At 35.3% G+C, this 19,984-nt stretch overlaps 2 protein-coding genes across 2 annotated transcripts; both read right to left on the reverse strand.

Moving 5' to 3' along the window:
• Nucleotides 1-5,024: 5,024 nt before the first annotated feature.
• LOC107811233 (transcription factor bHLH18-like) lies at nucleotides 5,025-7,506 on the reverse strand. The gene is made up of 5 exons (XM_016636119.2): nucleotides 7,345-7,506; nucleotides 7,159-7,254; nucleotides 6,483-7,046; nucleotides 5,688-6,065; nucleotides 5,025-5,593 (listed from the first exon to the last, which is right to left on the reverse strand). The coding sequence occupies exons 2-5, from the start codon at nucleotides 7,192-7,194 to the stop codon at nucleotides 5,501-5,503; spliced, it is 1,071 nt and encodes a 356-aa protein (XP_016491605.1). The 5' UTR covers nucleotides 7,195-7,254; nucleotides 7,345-7,506; the 3' UTR covers nucleotides 5,025-5,500.
• A 10,088-nt stretch (nucleotides 7,507-17,594) lies between these two features.
• LOC142177157 (uncharacterized) lies at nucleotides 17,595-19,750 on the reverse strand. The gene is made up of 4 exons (XM_075245626.1): nucleotides 19,328-19,750; nucleotides 18,903-19,215; nucleotides 18,704-18,789; nucleotides 17,595-18,110 (listed from the first exon to the last, which is right to left on the reverse strand). The coding sequence occupies exons 1-4, from the start codon at nucleotides 19,748-19,750 to the stop codon at nucleotides 17,595-17,597; spliced, it is 1,338 nt and encodes a 445-aa protein (XP_075101727.1).
• Between the last annotated feature and the right edge of the window lie 234 nt (nucleotides 19,751-19,984).

Below are 19,984 nucleotides of genomic sequence, written 5' to 3' on the forward strand. Positions count from 1 at the left end.
AACCGAGTAATATCTGATACAACTAGATTTAATCAACGGTGAAGCTTTTAATCTTCAAACCGAATAATAAATTGGAGTAGAAAATCACTAAGATTTCAATCTCCAAAATGAGTATAAAGTCACTTAGACTTTAATTTAAGACAAATGAGTAGAAAGTCATAAAAATTTTAGTCTCCAAAACCAGGGGTATAAAATCACAAGAATTTAATTCCCTTTCCAAATGGTTTTCCAACTAAGCCATTATAACACTTTTAACAATTTGATTTCTTTCTCTAATCAAACATATACATGTTCATCTTTACATATATTATATTCACGATCTCAAGAATATTTTCAAGTATTAGGTGTAAGCCTAACTCATATCTTACAACCTTGAAATAATTTTTTTTACATAATTTCAAGTATGCTACTAAAGTTATATACCAAAATATATAACTAATATAACCTTAGTTATTCTTAATTAATTTACATGCAAGACACAATATATATGTTACATCTCTCTTTTTTCGTACGTTAAGGTTTCGTCCTCAGTTAATTGACGTAAACTTGGGGATGAGATTATCTTGAGGTTAGCATATTTATGCTATTTGTACCAAGCAATAAGTAAGTGCCATGGAAGAAAGGGTACACATTAGAGAAAACGAGTTTAGTTGAAAATGGCCAATTTGGAATAAAATAAGGATCAAGTGATAATACCCGATAATTATAAACTAGTATAATGCAAGGTACCATATGACCACGGTAGTATAATGTATAAAGTATATTAAAAATAAGTAGAATTTTAAGTAATTTGAGGTAATTTTTAAATTATGCGGGCAATTGATTAATTATCGGGTAGCAGAACATTACCCAGTTAACTAATAAGTGGATAAAGATTAAATTACCCACCACCCCTACGTGGCAGCAAGCCACTTAACGAAGAGGTGACTATTAGTCACTCTCGATAGGTGACAACATTAGACACAACTCCTAAGAGATCTTTTAAGTTAAACTTTAAAAGTCATTCTTGAAAAATGCCAAGAACATGAGTTATGCTCCAAAAATCATTAAAGTCATTCTTCAAGTTTTTCAAACAAGACTTTGAAAAGTCATTCACTCTTTCAAAACCAAGAACGTGAGCTTCTGAGAATTGAAGAAGGCAACAACATGGTTTTATAATTTCAACAATTATAGAACGTTAATTTCCCAATGGAATTTTTAGAATTTTAGCAACGGAGGAATAAGTACGGTGTAACTTTTTCCAAGGATATCATACGAATTTTTTCTACTCCAGGTATATTAAGGCTAAGCTCTTTCTTCATTTTGCATGATCTCGTTATTACACAAGTTTGATAACGAGGCATAAAGAAAAATTCATATCCCGAAATTTATGTATATTTTGCTAGTCTCGCAAATTGCGTATATTTTTCCAGTTTTGTAAGTTACAATATTCTCTTTACCGGGACTTCATATTCAATTAAGTATTTTCTTATTCCCGTTAAGAGAGCAAAGAGTTTATATATACAGTATTAAATTATTTTCATTACCATCGAGCTATAATCGATGGGTAGGCCCCTATTGGGCAACCTCTAATCAGATGGTAAGTTATATACCAAGCCTGCTGTGGCCGAGCGCCTATGAGCGAGCCTAGTATGGCCGAGCGCTTATGAGCGAGCCTACTACGGCAGAGCATATATATATATATATATACCGAGCCTTATAGGGCCGGACAACTATTTTACTCACTATATTGAGAGAGTTGAGTCAATATCAGCTGATAAGAATATCTTCAGATTATCTTTGATCCCCAGTTGCTTTCAGTTATTATATCATCAGTTCTGTTTCAGCTTATAGTATATTGCCTGACATACTCGGTACATTATTTTGTACTGATGTCCCTTTCTAGAGGGCGCTGCATTTGATGCGTGTAGGTTCAGACAGACAGACGGGTAGACCTCCTCAGTAGGTGTTGCCCGAGTTCAGCTTTATCGGTAAGCTCCCCTTCTTTCAGAGTTGCCGGGTCAAGCAGTGTGGTGTATATCTTGTGTATATATGTAGATAGGTTATGGGTAGGTCGGGGCCCTGCTTCGATCACAATACATCTATCAATAGAGGCTTGTAGACATATCCTATCGGTTAGTGCAGTATGTTGGGCTTGTAGGCCCTGTATGTATATTTTGTTGGCCTGTCAGTTGTAGTAATTATGACAGCCTTGCCGGCCCAGCTTTATGTTGAAATTAGTCAGTGTTAGTCTCCATTTAGTTTTATATTTTGCATTGCACATTATCTTATAATGTGACCCATAGCCAAATTATGACATTACATGTTCAAAGTCTCTTAGTTGCAAGTGGTACGTAAGGATAGATGAGGCACTAGGTGCCGGTCTCACCCCCGGGCTTGGGGCGTGACAATATATTTGAGACTGAATTTCATAAATCACAAAGAGTAGAAAGTTAATTAAAAATTATTAGTCAAGTAAAGAAATCATAACCCGATTTTTATTGCCATCAAGCCGTTTCAATTTTCCAGCAAAGTACGATGCAAGACAGATTCTTCATGGTCAAACGCCGCTTGCGGCTTCTGCAATTGCTGGGTCTAAAAGTAAGTTATCACAAATTCCTTTGAAGTATTTTATCCGGTATTTGATTTCTTTTCCTCGATAATATGACTTGTTCCAAGAATGACGTGGAATAACATCTTGTCAAATGGGACAAATGAAGTAGTTATTGAAGGTATTGCGCCGTCATTCTTTGTGATTCTGCCAATTATTATCCAACTCTTCTCTTTTATGAAATGGCTTCAAGAGATATATTATACCATTGGATAAGAGTGACCACTAGGCAGCAAACGCAAAACCTTGTTAGAAAGCCATAAAACATTTGCTAAGAGCAACTTCTTGTTAAAAATATAGAACAGAAAACCCGGAGTATGTCTATTTTAGTAGCCACCAGAAACGCAAATTATTTAGTGGCGTCTGTAATCCTGTAATGCAAAATGCATTCTTCAGAACAGACAAACAACCCATCACACATGCATGTGAGTCCAATTTTTGATGCCACAGTTAACTTGCATATTTCATTCCTATATCTCCAAAAAGTGCCACCAACCAATTGCAACCTTTCCGTAATAAACTGATTTTTACTAGTTACTGGAATGTTTACATAAACCAGTGAGTCCAAGCCACCATTCGATTTCTTTCCAAGGAATATTTTGGAGAAGATTTCAGAATTTTCCTCGTAATTCATACATTATACAGTTGCAATATAAAGGCTTAGACAAAAGCAAATACCGATACAGACAACTTTGTAGAGTATCCGAGGACTCTAAACACTGCCTTTCTCTCTCTCAATCGTCTAATATATCAATAAATTCCTTAAGATTGTTGGTATTAGTGTGTTCAAAATCAGAAAATCAGATAAGAAAACAAATATTAGTTCAATAAACAAATCGTAAAATAATTCCGAGCCCACTGAATTCACAGTGTGTCCTTAAGGAATTTAATCTCCTCACTGTTGCCCAATGTATACGGATTAATTCCTCCCAGGATAGAACGGAATAACTATTCTGTGATAGCGGCACTTCAAATCACAGAACTTCAACGAACTCAACAAACAGAGCAAATCACACTTGACACTTATGTTTATTTAGAAAATAATGCAATAATATAAAAAAGAGGGGAGAAAATTTCAGATTTTTCATATCTTAAAAATGAGGTCAAGCCTCTAAATTTATAGACAAAAGAAGGGTGAGATAGGAGAAGTAAGATGCCTCTTCCATTTCCCATTCACATCCTTTGAAGAAAAAACTCAACAATATGTATACGTATTCGATATTTATAACAAGTCAAACAATTTAGCTTTAGAGTGATAAATTAAAATAAAAACATATATGTCACTTGATAGCGATTAAATGATAAACGTTTATATGCAAGACACTTTTATTCCATTGATCAATTTGGTACAAATACCAAATGTAAACGAAGTTTTTAACGCTTGTGGAAAGCCTGATAGCCGTAGTAGACTTTGTCGTGAGTTTATTAGTACTATATCATAAACAACATCATTTTCCGATTAGAAGAAAAAGTTCGCTTATCAAAGCCTTCGACCAAAGTAAAAAAAGAAATGGAAAAGAAAGGTTGGAACTTTCAAAGAAAAACAGAATGGTGGGAGACATGCAAGGAAAATGAAAAAAGTGAATACAGAGTAGGAATCGGTTTTCCCCCTTTCATTTTAAAAATTATCTTTTTCAGGATTTTAGTATTATACCGTACGTTGAGAATATGGATAGGCTTCACTATATCTTTTTTCCGTTTTCTCTTCTTTTTTTTTTCTACTTTTAAGTTATGGTAGGTTGGCCAAATCCCATTATCGTTTAGCTAATATATAGACTGGACTACTTAATTTCTCATTTGGTAACTACGAGCTGGTCAATTTACTTTTCATATGATTTTCAGCTGGTACCAAAAGATTGTTCATGACGGTTCATGCATTTACTGCTCATGGATCTGTTAAACTTAGAAGATATAGCGAAAAACAAATGGAGCTACAAAAGCAGTGACTCACCATACAACATCCATTTTAAATTTTTGCAGTAAACATTACCGTTGACAAACAATCATTTTTAATTAAATGCAACTAGCCTTATATTGCAAGGGCGTATTTGTTGGAGATCTGATGCTCTATATTCAAAATGGACAGATCACCAAAATATTTGCAATCACTTGAAATAAATACTACATATATCGTTTCTCGGGATAAACTTTTGCAAATTAGAAGCATACCTCATCGTCTCATTATTTCATCATTTTTTCAGAAAAGGGCGTACTATGAATTCAATAATTAAGAAAGTGGAAATTTTGTGGTCAATTGGACATGGAAAACAAATTTTCTTTCTATGACAAATTGGGGTTTATATATATGTCACGAATGTATAGAACTGAATTTGATTAAAATTTAGTCAATTAGAATTTAGAGTAGCACAAAATTAAAGAAGTCGAGAGCTGCTTGCACGGTGACATTGATATATCTCCAACATAAAGACAAGGGTTTCACTAAATCCAATAAACCTGTGTTTATTACACCACGAAGACATGTAGACAAAAAAGTATATATTATACAACAAAGGCCAAAAATTAGTTACCTAAAGCCCAAAAACCGAACGAAAAAAAAAAGAGCAAACGTCAAAATTAACGTGCATGGTGTGTAGCAGTCCCCCCAAAGGAGAACAAAAGAAGACCACTTAGTGGAATTCCATGACTTGTCAAAAAAAGAGAGGGTGCCATCCTCAATTGTAGCAAGTGGGGCAATTGTTAAACGGGTTCCAACTTGTGACCCGAAAAAAATACCAAAGCCCCAGTCCACAAATACAATAATGAAAACCTCTCAAAAACCAAGTCATGAGACCCACCCTTAAATTCTAAATTAACATATTATCACTTAACACTATAACGAGAAGAACAGATCCAAAGACCTTAGCTTCTGATAATCTTGAAATTCTCTATGCAATTAGAGAGCTGGCTTCGCTAAACGTCAATATGACTGCTGATGAGTTTCATTATAGTCTCACGTATTCTTTTAGCTGCATATTCTGCTGTCATGTTCAGCTGATGATCCATCTGTTTCAAATTTTTGTTCAAAATATTAGCAAAATAAGGCAATTGGACGTAATTGAAAATTAAATGAATTAATATTGAAGGACCAAGTTAGTACCTTAGCAACAATGGTTATGTAGGTGCTGATGTCGCCAAAAGGCATGACACTGCTACTAATGATAGTGAGATTGAACTTCTCTACTTGGCTGAATATTTCCTTTATTATTGTGGCTTGCTTTTTGCAATAAATTCTAATCAGAGCATTCCCATCTGCAGCTCTAACTTCAATCTCTGGGACTGACTTGTTGGTGCTGCTTATGTTGGAGTTTTCTTCAGAAGATGAGGAGTTAACATAAGTTGAGAGCAGGCCAGTTCTCTTAACTGCAACCACTGGCTCCTTGCTAAATTTCTTTGTTTCTTCCTCAAGGCTTTTTACTTGATTTTCCAGTTGTTTTATGTATTTAATCGCATCTCCTAGTATTGATTCCTTGTCCAACTGTTAGAACATTAACAAACACACAGTTATTAGAAACGAATTCTAGATTTAATTCTAATGGGTTCAAGATGTTAAAAGTTCTTTGAAAATACGAGTTCAAAACAATAATATGTTTATACTGACTTTTAAGGTTTTTCACATGTATATATCTACGGTAAAAACTGTGAGTTCAATTGAACCCATCCTAACACTATACATCTGCCATTGGACACAATCAATCTCAAGTAGGAGTACAAATTTAGAATTGCTTTAAATAAAGTGGATCGGAGGTAATTAATTAAGAGCATGCACTTCATGATCAAGATTAATCCTTTTTTTTTTAAAGAACAAACAATTAAAGTAGTACATCAAGATTATTGAGTAATTAGCTATATTAACATAAAATGATGAAAGAAGAGAAAATATAGTAATACGTACCTTCTTTAGGTTAGGGATGAGGGTAGACAAAGATATGAAGCACTGGGTGAGGCGTTCTCTTCGTTTTCTTTCTGAGAGAACGTGGTCTTGTGCTTGCAAAGGAGTTCTACTATAAGTACTCTTCTTCTGAGTAATATCAGCAGCGGTAAATCCCATGGCCTGGAATAGATGCTGACTATCGTCATAATCAGAATCTGGACAAGTTTGAGACGAGAAGTTTATGGTAGTTGGTCCAGATGGAACCTCAGTCTTGACCGAGCTGTTCAAGTAATTTTCTTGGTAGTTATGGGTTGATGGTGATTTGGTGTTGCAAAAAAAAATGACGCTGGGGGAAGAAGAAGAAGGCGGAGGAGACGAAGAAGGAGAAGAGAAATAGGTATTTTGGTGTTCAGTTCCCATTCTGGAATTGCAAAAAGCTGGCTTCTCCTCCAATATTCCAGCAGCCTGAATACCATAGGTACAAGGGGAGAAGGGGTAATTATTATTGAAAGGCAATTCATCGAATGATGAGGTCATCGTCTGGCAGTTTTCAACGTATTGAAGATCATCCATATTCATAATCTCCTGTATTTGTCACCAAAGAAAATGTTAATTCAAGATACGTATATAAAATCATAGGAAAAACTTTAGCAAGAAAATATATATTAATTACGTACTATTATTTAATTTGTCATACCATTTCAGACCACCATGTAGCCGATGACATATCCATTATTGGGAAGTCTGTCACCTCAATGATCAGTTCTCTCTTATATAGGATTAGATCTTGGCTCTACATAAAATTCCAATCACAATCAGTATCTTAGATAGATATTTTGTGGAAGACAAATTAAGGGGATAAGACTTCTTGTAAAGAGCTTACCTTAGAGTAGTTTGTGCGAAAATGATATCCGTTTCAGATGTTGTCTGTCAGGAATAATAATTCTTGTGTCTTTATATATAACACTACTTGCTTGAATGATTGTGTTGACTAAAAAGAAGCTGCGGAAAGAAAAGAAGAGAGGAAATTGATTGAAAGTATATTGCTTATTGTGTTCTCACTGTCTATGATTATTATATACTGCTTTAAATAATACAAGTAAAAAGCACGTGTGAAAAGTTTCGGAACCTTCAACTTTCTTTCTTTGGGACTCAAATCACTATTGTTGCCGAGTCCGTATTAACTTTTTGACCAGAGGGGCGAGGGCTCGTCCCTCAGCCAAGCCGGCTCCCCGTTATGGGAACCATTTGGGTTCACCCACCTTTTTCCGTAGAGATTCATTATTGAACCCGAGTTTTTTGCGCGTACCCGTGTGAATACAACTTTCATTGGTTACTAAATTATGTAGTCTTAGTTTCTATTAGTAAGACTAATTCGCTCCCAAAAAAAATAGTAAATTGATTACTCTATCATTACGTATTGTTTCTTTCAAGAAAATCTTTGACCTCATATCCGTTGCCTCAAAATCACCAAGTCATGAAATATTTCCACAAGTCCAAATGACCCTTTTTTTTGTCATCTCAACGTTTCGAATTTCATATGCCAAATTTTGAGAGGAAATAATCCTTTAATTCATTCTAACAAATCTTTTTCTTTTTAACAAAAGTCACCAAAGGATTGGTGGGGCAGTAGTTCCAAAATGGATTAAAAAACAGTTATCGATCCATAGTATCCACTAAAAATTAAATAGGTCGGATAATGAACTTTTAAAATGGTCAAACAAGGATAAGATACATATTATTCATTTGAGAAATGGATAACCATTGTGCTTAACTCTTACATTTGTAAAGACTCAAAATGGGGTTCCTCAAGTTTGGAAAATTAGGAATACTCCCAAAAATGATCATATTTAGCAAGCCATGAATAGCCATATTATCCGTTTGTTAGCCTATTTTCTATCCGTATTAAATATGGGTCGAAACTGATATTTTATCCATTTTTGCATGATCCGTTTTGACCCATCCATATCCGACCCGACCCGCATGTTTGCCACACACCTAGGTGGGGATTTGGCTAGACCCACCCCTACATGTTCATATCTTCTAAGTCCTTAGAAACTGGTACATGATATAATTTAAGTTGATCCTAATTTTAAAAACTGAACTGAAGCTAGATAAAATTTAAGTTCAGTTTTGATTTCTCTCTGCCCAAATTGGAAACTAAAAAATTCAAATCGAACTGACCGAATGCCCACACTTTTGTCGGCAGATAATTAATCTTTCTACATGCATATTTTGCTTGTTTCTCTGAGTATTGTTGCTTAACTTTACGGAAAAAATAAATTAAAACTAAAAAGCAGCTGAACTATATAAGTTATTCTCAATCTCTGCAACGCGATGGCCAGTAGGTTTGTTGTATTTAACGAGATAGACTCCAAAATCTGATTTTTCAGAGAGGAAAAAAAATAAAATTCAGAGAACTTCAGTTAGGATCTGCTGAAGATTGTGATCACCAACTTTGGTTTGAACAAGAAAGAGCTGTAGTTTTATTTCTAGAACTGGGCAAGTTATTTTAAAATATTGATGCCGCAATAATAACTCTTTTTTTATCGCACAAATTGATTAATATGCTAATTCAAATAAACCCATTAACTCTAGGTTTCTCTCTAACATATATAGTTGACATTAGGATATCGTCACTGCAAAGTACTCCTATATGTATACAGTATATATGTTCGGTCGAGATCGATCTTAGATTTGTTACATCAACCGTACATTATCAGTCTCGTTATGTTAAGTGTTATTTAATTTGTTAACTTATATATACAGATGTGTAATATAAGATAGATTACCTACTATAGCAGATAAAGGTAACTTAATAGTGTGAAATTAGTTACATCGTCAGTGCATATTAGTTAATTTAATAAGTGTTTTATTTTTCCTTCCATAATGTTAAAAATCATAGCGGTTGTCTGTTGATAATTAAAAATTTTAATTCAGATAATACATTTGTTATCTTGTTATATTATTCTAAACTGTCATGATATTTATGTGGCTATATTAAATCGTATCATTAAGGATTAAATGAAAAGTTTAAAGTCAAAGTTTTTTTTAGATAACTAAACTAAAGGAAAGAGTGTCGTATAAAATGAACGAGAGAGAGTAGATTTTAAAGAAGTCATAAGTAAATAATACTTACTGAATCTAATTACAAAAAAACTTCTTTTACAAAAAGGGGAGAGTTAATATTTCTAAACAAAATTTGCAAAGAAAATTGGCGGAGATTTAATGTTTCTACAGCTGTGCTTGTTTCTTCTAGCTATTATTGCTTCAATTTAAGAAAAGGAAAAAACTTAAAGCAGCTAAGACTATATATTAGAAAATCTCCTGCGCTCAACACGATGGCCGGCAGGTCTAATCTAATGTATCATTCGAAACACTCCAAAGTTATTTAACTTTTTCGCAAGTTGAATAAGAAGCTGATTTTTTTTTTTTAGAGATACAAAAGAAAAAAAAACCCAGAAAACTTCAGTCAGGATCTTCTGAAGATTGTGATTCACCAACTTCATTTGAACAGGAAAGAGCTGTAATCTGTATTATCTGTAGTTATATTTCTAGAAACTGGGGCAAGTGCTATTTAAATATTGACGCCGCAATAACTCTTTCATTATCGCAACCAAAACTTATAATTTATTACTAATATATATTATATGCTAATTAATAATTCAAACCAACCCATTTACTCTAGGTTTCTCTCTATCATCTGTTGACATTGGGGTATCGCGTCACAGCAAAATACTCTATACATAATAATATATATAGTTTGATTGTATGGAGATCCTACAATTGTCGTTGTATTGTCTTTGTGACATTTTTGTTGCTCCTTTTTCTTTTTTGATATGCATTCGTTGGTTTTATTTCCTTTCCGTGAATGACATTCTATAAAGTAATCACAACTGCTGTTGATTGATAATTAAAATTCTTTATTTTGATAATGACTGTTATTTTGTCATTATTTCTCTAAAATCAAACTCGCTTTCTTTATATACCTAACGGTTGTTTTGTCGTTATCTTTTATTTTTTTTTACCTGGGGGTCTACGTCATAAGGTGGTTTTTTTTCCTTTCTAATTCAAGGCCATTTAATTTTTTGTTAAATCATAAATTCGTTAACCCACTAGCTTACTTACCAAAATGGATAAATTAACGAAATTTTCCATTTCAAATTTCCACCAACAATATATAAAATCTGGAACAACATACATTTGGGGTTTGAAGTTAAAGATTCAAGAGAAAATTAATGGAAAGATAACCAATAAGGCAATATGCTTTTTTTTATTTATTTATATTTCTCTGATCTTCTCATCAATGTAAATTGGTGTCGATTAACCAATGGATCCCTGGTATCTGTTCGACCAAAAAAGTGTTAAACCTTTTAGTTAAACTAATTAATTAAGAGATGGAGGGTAAATTTTAGTCAAACATAATTAATTCTAGATCCAAACATATCAAGTACAAAAATCGAAGAAGACCAAGCTTGTATAATATTTCTTAAGATGACTAACAGACATCAAATATAAATGATGAGCTTACATCTTTGATATGCTTGCACCATACTCGTAAGAGCACAGAAGAAAAATAGGGAAAGTTGTTGATAACTAAGAGATTTATCTTTGTTGATTAGATAATGATGAGTATAAAAAGTTGTAGCCAAATCTGGGTTGGGATTTGTAGTTGGGGATCTCCTCTTGTTCTCATCTTTGATATATTGCTCCTCTCTTTTCTGGAATCGGATTCCCCCCTCTTGCCTTCTCCTTTCATATATATATATATATATATATATATATATATATATATATATATATATATATATTATCAACCTTCCCCTTTATCCAACGGTCTTTACCCAACGGACCCTCTCATGATCACGCTCTTTCTTACTTGCCCGGGTAGTACGACGTATGCGTTGTCGTGCAGGCCTTCTGACGGCTCGATCTCGACAGCGGCCGAGGTGGTCGCCGCTGTTATGCCTCGTGGGTACGATTACGGCTTGGTTGACCCCTTATCATTCCTTTCAAAGACAACCATCTTGTTGTCAGATTTTGACCCATATAATTAGTCCCATCACCCATCGGGGTCGCCCTTTGGCGAATTCGATGGGTGGATTCTGTTGATTCAAAAGTTAGAAGAAATTTGAACATTATGCGTGGAACGAGGTCCTCAAGGCGAGGTGGCAACGTGACGCTTCAGGAGTCTCATTGGACCGTTACGTTAGTTCAGAGTTGAACCGTTGCATCAAGTTATGATATCATAAATGCCCATTATGCGTCATCATGGCGCACGTTTCCCAGGCACCGTGTCGTTTCCCGTGCCATTTCAGTTTTTTGATTGGCGACTCTTGGGTTTTTTGCTCAGGACATTTGCATTCCTATAAATTGGGGGAATCCTTCATTTGGGTGTTATGCTTTTCAATTTACCTGAGAGAATTTTACAAACTCCTACATTCTTCAGTCTTTTATACTTCTGCTTTCGTCAAAATTCGACGTGGCCATTCCCCATTTTCTTCCATTGTCCTTGTTTATTTCGATCAAGGCAGACAAATGGCTGGTACTTCTTCTCAGATTGATAGATTTGTTGAAGCTCCGGTGCTGTAAAATGACGTGCCCCTTCTCGAAGAGGGAATGGAAGTGATGGAAGACGAGGGGTGAATTGTTTATTTTTAAACTTAATAGCTATCAGTTGACTAGTTTTGCGATTAATCGACTAGATATAAGAATTTAATACTAGTAAAGACAGAATTTAAGATGGAGAAATTAAAGATATCGGAGTTTTTATACTAGTTCGGATTCAATGTGGATCCTAGTCCAGTCCCCTTGGGTTGCAAGGGAGTTCTTTTTCAGTGAATGAGTTTCTTCGAGTACACAGAGAATGGTGTGATCTACACTGATAGCTTAGTTCCTATGTCACTCGTTTCTTTTGATACAGTGCCTCACCAGTGTTGTTCTCTCTTTCTTCTCTAACTTGTTACACAACAGATCTAGTAGAGCTACAATGTTTGTTTGCACTAGAATAAAGAGAGGCTATTTGGTTCGATCAAATTATGTGACTCTAGGGTACATATACAATTTAAATACTTTGAGAGAGGCTTGGTTTCTGGAGAGAATTGCCAACACAAGAGATTTGATCCTTGGAAAGAAATTGATTCTTTCCATGAATAATGTTATATAACAATGGCTATGTTTGACGAGAGACTTGAATGATTTTCTATATATGCTTCCCAAAATCTTGCTCCTTCCAGATTTGGATACGCTTGATTCCTTAAGTCTAGGCTTGATTAATTCTGTCTTGGCTTTGATTGATTTCTCTAATATCAGATTGCTTTCCTTGATTCTTTTCATCTCGTAGTTGTCCATTGATTTCTTGATCTTTTCTAATCTCGGATTACTTTCCTTAATTTTCCTGATTGATTGCTTCCAGCTCGTAGCTAACCATTGATTCCTTGATCTTCTCTGATTGATTCCTTCAATCTTTGAATGTTATCCATGAGTTCCTGCACATAGAACAAATATATTATTTGCATCATTAAAATCAGATCTAACAATGATGATGACAAAATAATATATATGTATAAACAACAATCGACTTCCCTTTATTTTACTCCCCCTCAATGATATCAGTTGACTTGTCCATGGTTATTGTTATTGATGCTTTTATAGTCGCGTTACAGAGGATCTTTGAATCCCCCTCAAATGGTGCCAAGCTGCCAATGTGCACTTACCCTTCAGTTGACTAAACTTTGTGTACCTGTGCAAATACATACATATATCCTTTCTCCCTCTTCTTGGCATCATCAAAGAGGGAATAAGTAGAGCAAACTACGAACTAAACCAGGATTTATAGCATTATATGCAGCAGAGTTATAGCAAAAAAAAACCAAAACAAGAATAAAACAAATTGTCCAACGACTGATTTATCAGTCCAAAAACAGCACAACAAAAATTGTCTTAAACATCCACATTAACGACGCAGAATGTAGGTGAGAGTATTGCAGATTGCCTCCTTCAGTTGGTCAAAGCTGGCATTGGCTGAAATGCTCATTCCATCAAACCTGTCATGAATCTCCTTGAATGCCTTGATATCGTTCTCCCTTACTCTGAGAACAACAACTCTTATCTTGGATACATCAGACCATGTTTCTTTGGAGATGACATGAATGTCACTAACAGTGGACTGAGAGGTTGTAAGGAGATCTTTAATTGTAGAGGGGTGATTGTCAATGGCACGAAGCTTTTCAGCAAGGTCAGGATCACTAGGGCTAGGATGAGAAACAGAGGGTTTGGGTTTGGAATCTATTGGAGCATGCTTGATTCACCTTCTTGCTTCTTAACCCATGAGCCTTTCACACTCACATACCCCATACTTGCAAAGAGTCTGGAATTGTAAGACTTCGAAACAGAGATAAAAGAGTATACAGATAGGGAAATTTGGTGAGCTTCCTGAATGTGAGTGATGGTCATACCATAAGGTAGACTAGTGGGATCTTCTGCACTTTCAATTATAAAGTTGACCCAGGAGGATAGCTTGACTTTGAGTTTGGTCACAAGACGATAGACCAGAAAGTTGTCTCTTTGAGAGAAGGTGGAGAAGGGACCAGTGCGAGGAAGTAGAGTAGTTGCTACAATATGAGCCAAGACTCGAGTTTCGAAACTAACATCACTGGGGCCTAACTGGTTGGGGAGGGATTCAGAAGAACACTCAGCAATACACCGTTTAGCTTGATCAAAGGAAATTTCAAAATCATCAGGCCAGGTATTTTTGAAAAGCATGGGGAAACCAGAACACTTATACGGAAAGATTGAATCAAACATGGCATAATCAAGAACAATGCGCTTACCTAACACTAAAGACTCCAACTTATCAGATTTACTAGAGCGAAGATTAGCATAAAATATCTTTACTAGGGGTTCATAGACTTTAGGCGGAGGAATAGAGAGGAACTTTGACCATCCTTGATAGACGAAAAGATCTCTTACCTTACAATTTGGGGCTTCCATGTCGTCAAGGTCGACTACACTTCCATGAGCAATGTGCTTGTCTTTCAAGGCGATGAAAAAATCCCTATTTGGAGAATCCCAGAAATTCAAGTCAGATTCTAGGGAGCTAGAAAGACCTATCTTGGATTTCTTTGGAGTTGAGGAAACAAGGAGTTCTTCTATAGGTCATTTTCCTAAAGCTTTTTCTCCTAAGATTTGAGAATGATCAGACAAATCGCCCTGCGAGAAAGTGAAACCTTCAGAATGGTCAGACCCTAGGTCTACTTGTTCTGGGGGCATAGAAGAGGGTTTTGCTTTGTAACGGGTACTTTTTCTAGTGGAGGCAGAGGGGTTTTTGGGGTGTTTAGCCATTGAAAGATTTTGGTTTGGGCAGAGCTTCTGAGAAGGGTTTTCTAGGTGATAGAGACGATGGAGATTGAAAAGAGATTTCCACCTTAAAAAGAAGGATTCTGAAAGTTCTGATGGTTGAGTACAAAAAAGGAAAAGGCGTCAGTTGAGCAGACATGATGATTGGCTTTCTATCTTTGAACGTCGCAACTGATGTGAAAAGAGAGAAAAAGAGAGGGAAAATGGAGGCGCAATTAATGAAAAAGTAAGAAATAAAATATTAGACATACAAATCAATCTGATTGCACATAAGTCCTAAACTTTATTATTAATGCAAATAATGCCAAGTAATTCTCTTAAAGCACAAAATCTATCCTCCAATAAAGGCTTAGTAAAAATGTCTGCTTATTGATCAGCCGTTCCAACAAAAGATATTTCTATGTTTCCTTTAAGAACATGATCTCTAATAAAGTGATGTTTGATATCTATATGCTTTGCTCTAGAATAATGTACAGGATTTCTTGAAAGACATATAGCACTGGAATTATCACAGAAAATTTGAATAGGGTTAAAAAATAATTCATATTCACCAAGTTGATGAGACATCCACAGTAGGTGTGCACAACATTGTCCAATAGCAATATATTCAGCTTCAGTTGTGAATAGTGCAACTAATCCTTATTTTTTACTGTTCCAAGATATCAATCATTTGCCAAGCAATTGACATGTTCCACTTGTGCTTTTTCTGTCTTCCTTATCACCTGTAAGATCACCATCTGAAAAACCTTCTAATTTAAATATATTAGAACGAGGATACCATAAACCATGAGAGACAGTTCCAATGAGATATTGAATAATTCTTTTTACTGCAGTCAGGTGAGATTCCTTAGGAGCTGACTGAAACCTGGAACATTTGCTAACACTAAACATAATATTCAGTCGACTAACAATTAGGTAAAAAAGATAACCAATCATTCAACGATACTTAGTTTCATCAACAGATTTTCTCTATTCATCTTTGTCAAGACTTATTAAGGGATTCATTGGTGTGCCAATACTTTTGCATTGCTCATACCGAATTTTTGGATCAACTCCTTTGTGTATTTAGTCTGACATATGAACGTTCCTTCTTCACATTGTTGTATTTGGAGTCCAAGGAAGAACGTTTGTTCTCCCATCATGCTCACTTCGAACTCACTTTGCATAAGATTTGAAAATTTCTTGCACATAAGAGGATTAGTACTACCAAATATAATATCATCAACATAAATTTGAATAATGAGATTACCTTATGATGATCTTTTAATAAACAGAGTAGTATCTACTTTACCTCTTGTAAACCCATGATCAATAAGAAAAGAGCTTAACCTTTCGTACCATGCTCCTGGAGCTTGCTTCAGCCCGTAGAGTGCTTTAGTTACCTTATACACATGATATGGAAATTTTGAGTCTACAAACCCAAGGGGTTGCTTCACATATACTTCCTCTTTAATGAAACCATTTAAAAGGCACTTTTAACATCCATCTAAAATATCTTGAATCCTTTAAAGGATGCATATGCCAAAAGAATTCGTATAGATTTAGTCGAGCTACTGGGGCGAAAGTTTCGTCATAGTCGACTCCTTCTTGTTGTGAATATCCTTGAGCAACTAATCTGACTTTGTTTCTTACAACTTTTCTATCCTCATTGAGCTTATTTCTGAAGACCCACTTTGTTCCTATTACAGGAATATTTTCAGGTTTGGGTATCAATTTCCATACTTGATTTTTGTCGAATTGATCAAGCTTTTCCTGCATCGCTTGCATCCAGCTTGAGTCTTTAAGAGGTTCCTCTATTTTCTTTGGATCAATCTGAGAGATCACTGCTATGTTTGCTTTCTTCTTGAGAGCTCCCCTTGTTTTCATTCCTTCATTTGGATCTCCTATGATGAATTTTTGAGGGTATTCAGGTTCACTTCTCCATTCGTTTGGGTGAACTGTATGAGTAGTCGATTCGTTCGGAGGTTCTGGTGGATTGTTTATGGTTTCATTGGTTGACTCTATCACAACGTCGGATCCATTAGTCGACTTTTGCGATTTGCTTGTCTCCTGATTTTCTTGAGTTTGATCTTCATCATCTGCAACAATACCTTTCTCGACCGAGGAGTTATTTTCATCAAATATAATATGCACATATTCTTCCACACACATCGTGTATTTGTTGAATACTTAAAGGATCTACTATTTAATGAATAACTCAGAAAAATACCTTCATCACTTCTTGGATCAAATTTTCCAAGATTGTCCTTACCATTATTGTGAATGAAACACTTACTTCCAAAGGTATGAAAGTAACTAATATTAGGATGTTTACCTTTCCACAGTTCATGAGGAGTTTTCTTCAGAATAGGCCTTATGAGACATCGATTGAGAATGTGACATGATGTACTTACTCCTTCTGCCTAGAAATGGTTTGGTAGAGAATGGTCCAGTAGCATCGTTCTTTCCATATCTTGTAGTGTTCTATTTTTCCTTTCAACAACTCTATTCTGTTGGGGTGATCTTGGTGCAGAGAAATTATGAGTATATCCTTGGTCATTACAGAAGTCTTCGAATGCTCTGCTTTTAAATTCTCTTCCATGATCACTTTGACTTGTTGTAATTAGATATCCCTTTTCTCTTTCGACCTTCTTACAGAAAACCTCAAAGTTTTTTTTAATGCTTCATCTTTATGAGATAAGAAAATCACCCAAGTAAAACGTAAGTAATCATCAACAATAATGAAAGCATATCATTTTCCTCCTATGCTAGCAGTTCTAGTAAGCCCAAATAAATTCATATGAAGCAGTTGTAAAGGTTTAGAAATAGATACAATATCCTTGTTTTTGAAGGAGTTTCTAGTTTGTTTTCCAATTTGACAAGCATCACATATATGATTTCTAGGAAATTCAATTTAGGTAAGACAATAACTAACTCATGCTTCGAAAGTTTTTCTATCAGATGCATGCTTGCATGACCAAGTTTCCTATGCCATAGCCAGGGATCATCAGATATGGAAGTTAAACAGATATGACCATCTATATTTTCAAAACCATCAAGAATGTAAACGTTTCCATACCTTTTACATGGGAGGATTGTTTTACCTGTCTCATCTTCAACAGAACAACCTGTTTTCTTAAACTTTACCTCATATCCTGAGTTGCATAGCTGACTTATGCTCAGAAGGTTGTAATTAAGCCCATCAACTAGATAAACCTCGGTGATATTACAGTTATTATTGAAGGTACCGATTATTTTTCCTTTTGAGTCATCGCCAAACTTAACGCTTCCTCTATCTATTTTTGTAACTTCCTTGAACAGGTTTTTATTACATGTCATGTGACTGGAACATGCACTGTCTAAGTACCATTTTCCTTTGCGACTTCTTCTGTGGTGTTCTTGCAAAATATAGTGATTTCTTTCTTTTAGGTACCCAAGCTTGCTTGGGTCCTGGTTGGTTAGTGTCACTAGGTTTAGGATTATTTTTGGGTTTCTAAATCCATCCTGATATATTTGACTTACGAAAATGAAAAGAAGAGTATTCATGTCCACTTTTATTGTAGTAGTGACACGTAATTCCTGACCTATTTTTGGGTCTTTTATTTGTGTTAGTACTAGTGGACTCAGTTCTGGCTGGTACTTTTCTAGTAGACTCGTAAGTCGCCTGGTTTCACCTGATAGAACTATGACTGGTGGATTTGCGCATGCCATTGAGTTGCATTTGAAATTCCTCAAACTCTTCTTGAAGAACTTCTTTTTCGATTTAACATACTTCATGTTTGAGTTTCCAGTCTTTTACTTCTTTGTTGAATCTCTTTAGTTCATTCATCATTTTTAGACTCTTTCAAAGTGAGATCAAGAATATCCTGCAATTCATTACATCTTTCACAATTATAAGATCTTACCTCGCTTGTTTCACCTCGAGCCATGAAGCAGTTTACATTGTTATCTTTGCATTCGTCGTCTGAAGTATCCTCATCTGTCCAGCATCCTGAAAGTTTGTTCATATCGTTTTCCAGAATTGTCATGAAGTAAAGACTATTTCTTCGTGTTCTGAACTGTCTTCATCACTTCAGATTCTAAATGATTTATATTTGTTGAAACCTCTTGAGTTTTTTCTTTTTAGATCGGGACACTCGGCTTGAACATGTCCAAATCTTCCACACTCATAGCATTTTTCATCATTCTTATCTTGTTCATTGTATTGCCTAGTTCGCCTAGGTGGGATTCTTCCTCTTCTCGTATTCCTGAATCTTCTCATTAAACCATCCATGTTTCTTGACATCATAGCAATTTCTTCTTGAAGAGCTTTAAGATCATCATCGATATCATTCTCAGCTATCTCAGTTGTGGCCTTGAATGCAATTGTTTTCTTCTTTTCTTCTTGGTTTATTTTCTGGGGATGTCTTTTCAAAAGCTATGAGTTCTCTACGAAGTTCATCATAAGATAATTTATTCAGATCGTGTGATTCAAGTGTGACTACTTTAGTTTGCCAAGTGGTTGGTAAGCTTCTAAGAATCTTTCTAACTTGATCACCACTTGAGTATGGTTTGCTGAAAGCTTTTAGGTCGCTAATGATTTTACTGAATCTGGCAAATATTTCCTCAATGGATTCTCCTTCTTTCATCAAGAAGAGTTCATAATCGTGAACCAACATGTTGATATGTGTTTCCTTTACTTTGCTGGTTCCTTCGTATATGACTTTAAGATTGTCACACATTTCTTTGGTTGTATCACAACTGGAGATGTTTTCATATTCTTCACCACTTATAGCACTATAGAGCAAATTTCTTGCCTTGTTGTTGACTTGCACAACCGCCATTTCCTCTTCTGTGTATGAGTCTATATCTTTAGGATCAACAAGAGGTTGAGCAGTAGCCGGCAGAGGATAGTTCCCCTTTTTGATAACTCTCCACACTTTAACATCATACGCCTTTGCATATATTTCCATACGTACTTTCCAGTGGGAGAAATGTTGTCTATTGAAGTATGGTGGCTATACTTGGGAAGTTCCTTCTTGAAAGAGTGCTCCTATGATAACTTAATTTGCCATGATCTTTTCTCACAAGCTGTTAAGCAAAAAGAAAAGTGTGAGTCTTGCTCTGATGCCAATTGAAAGTACAAAGGGGGGAGTGAATTGTTTATTTTTAAACTTAATAGCTATCAGTCGACTAGTTTTGTGATT

This window comes from Nicotiana tabacum, chromosome 3, assembly GCF_000715075.1.
Source record: "Nicotiana tabacum cultivar K326 chromosome 3, ASM71507v2, whole genome shotgun sequence".
In the NCBI taxonomy this organism is placed as follows: domain Eukaryota; kingdom Viridiplantae; phylum Streptophyta; class Magnoliopsida; order Solanales; family Solanaceae; genus Nicotiana; species Nicotiana tabacum.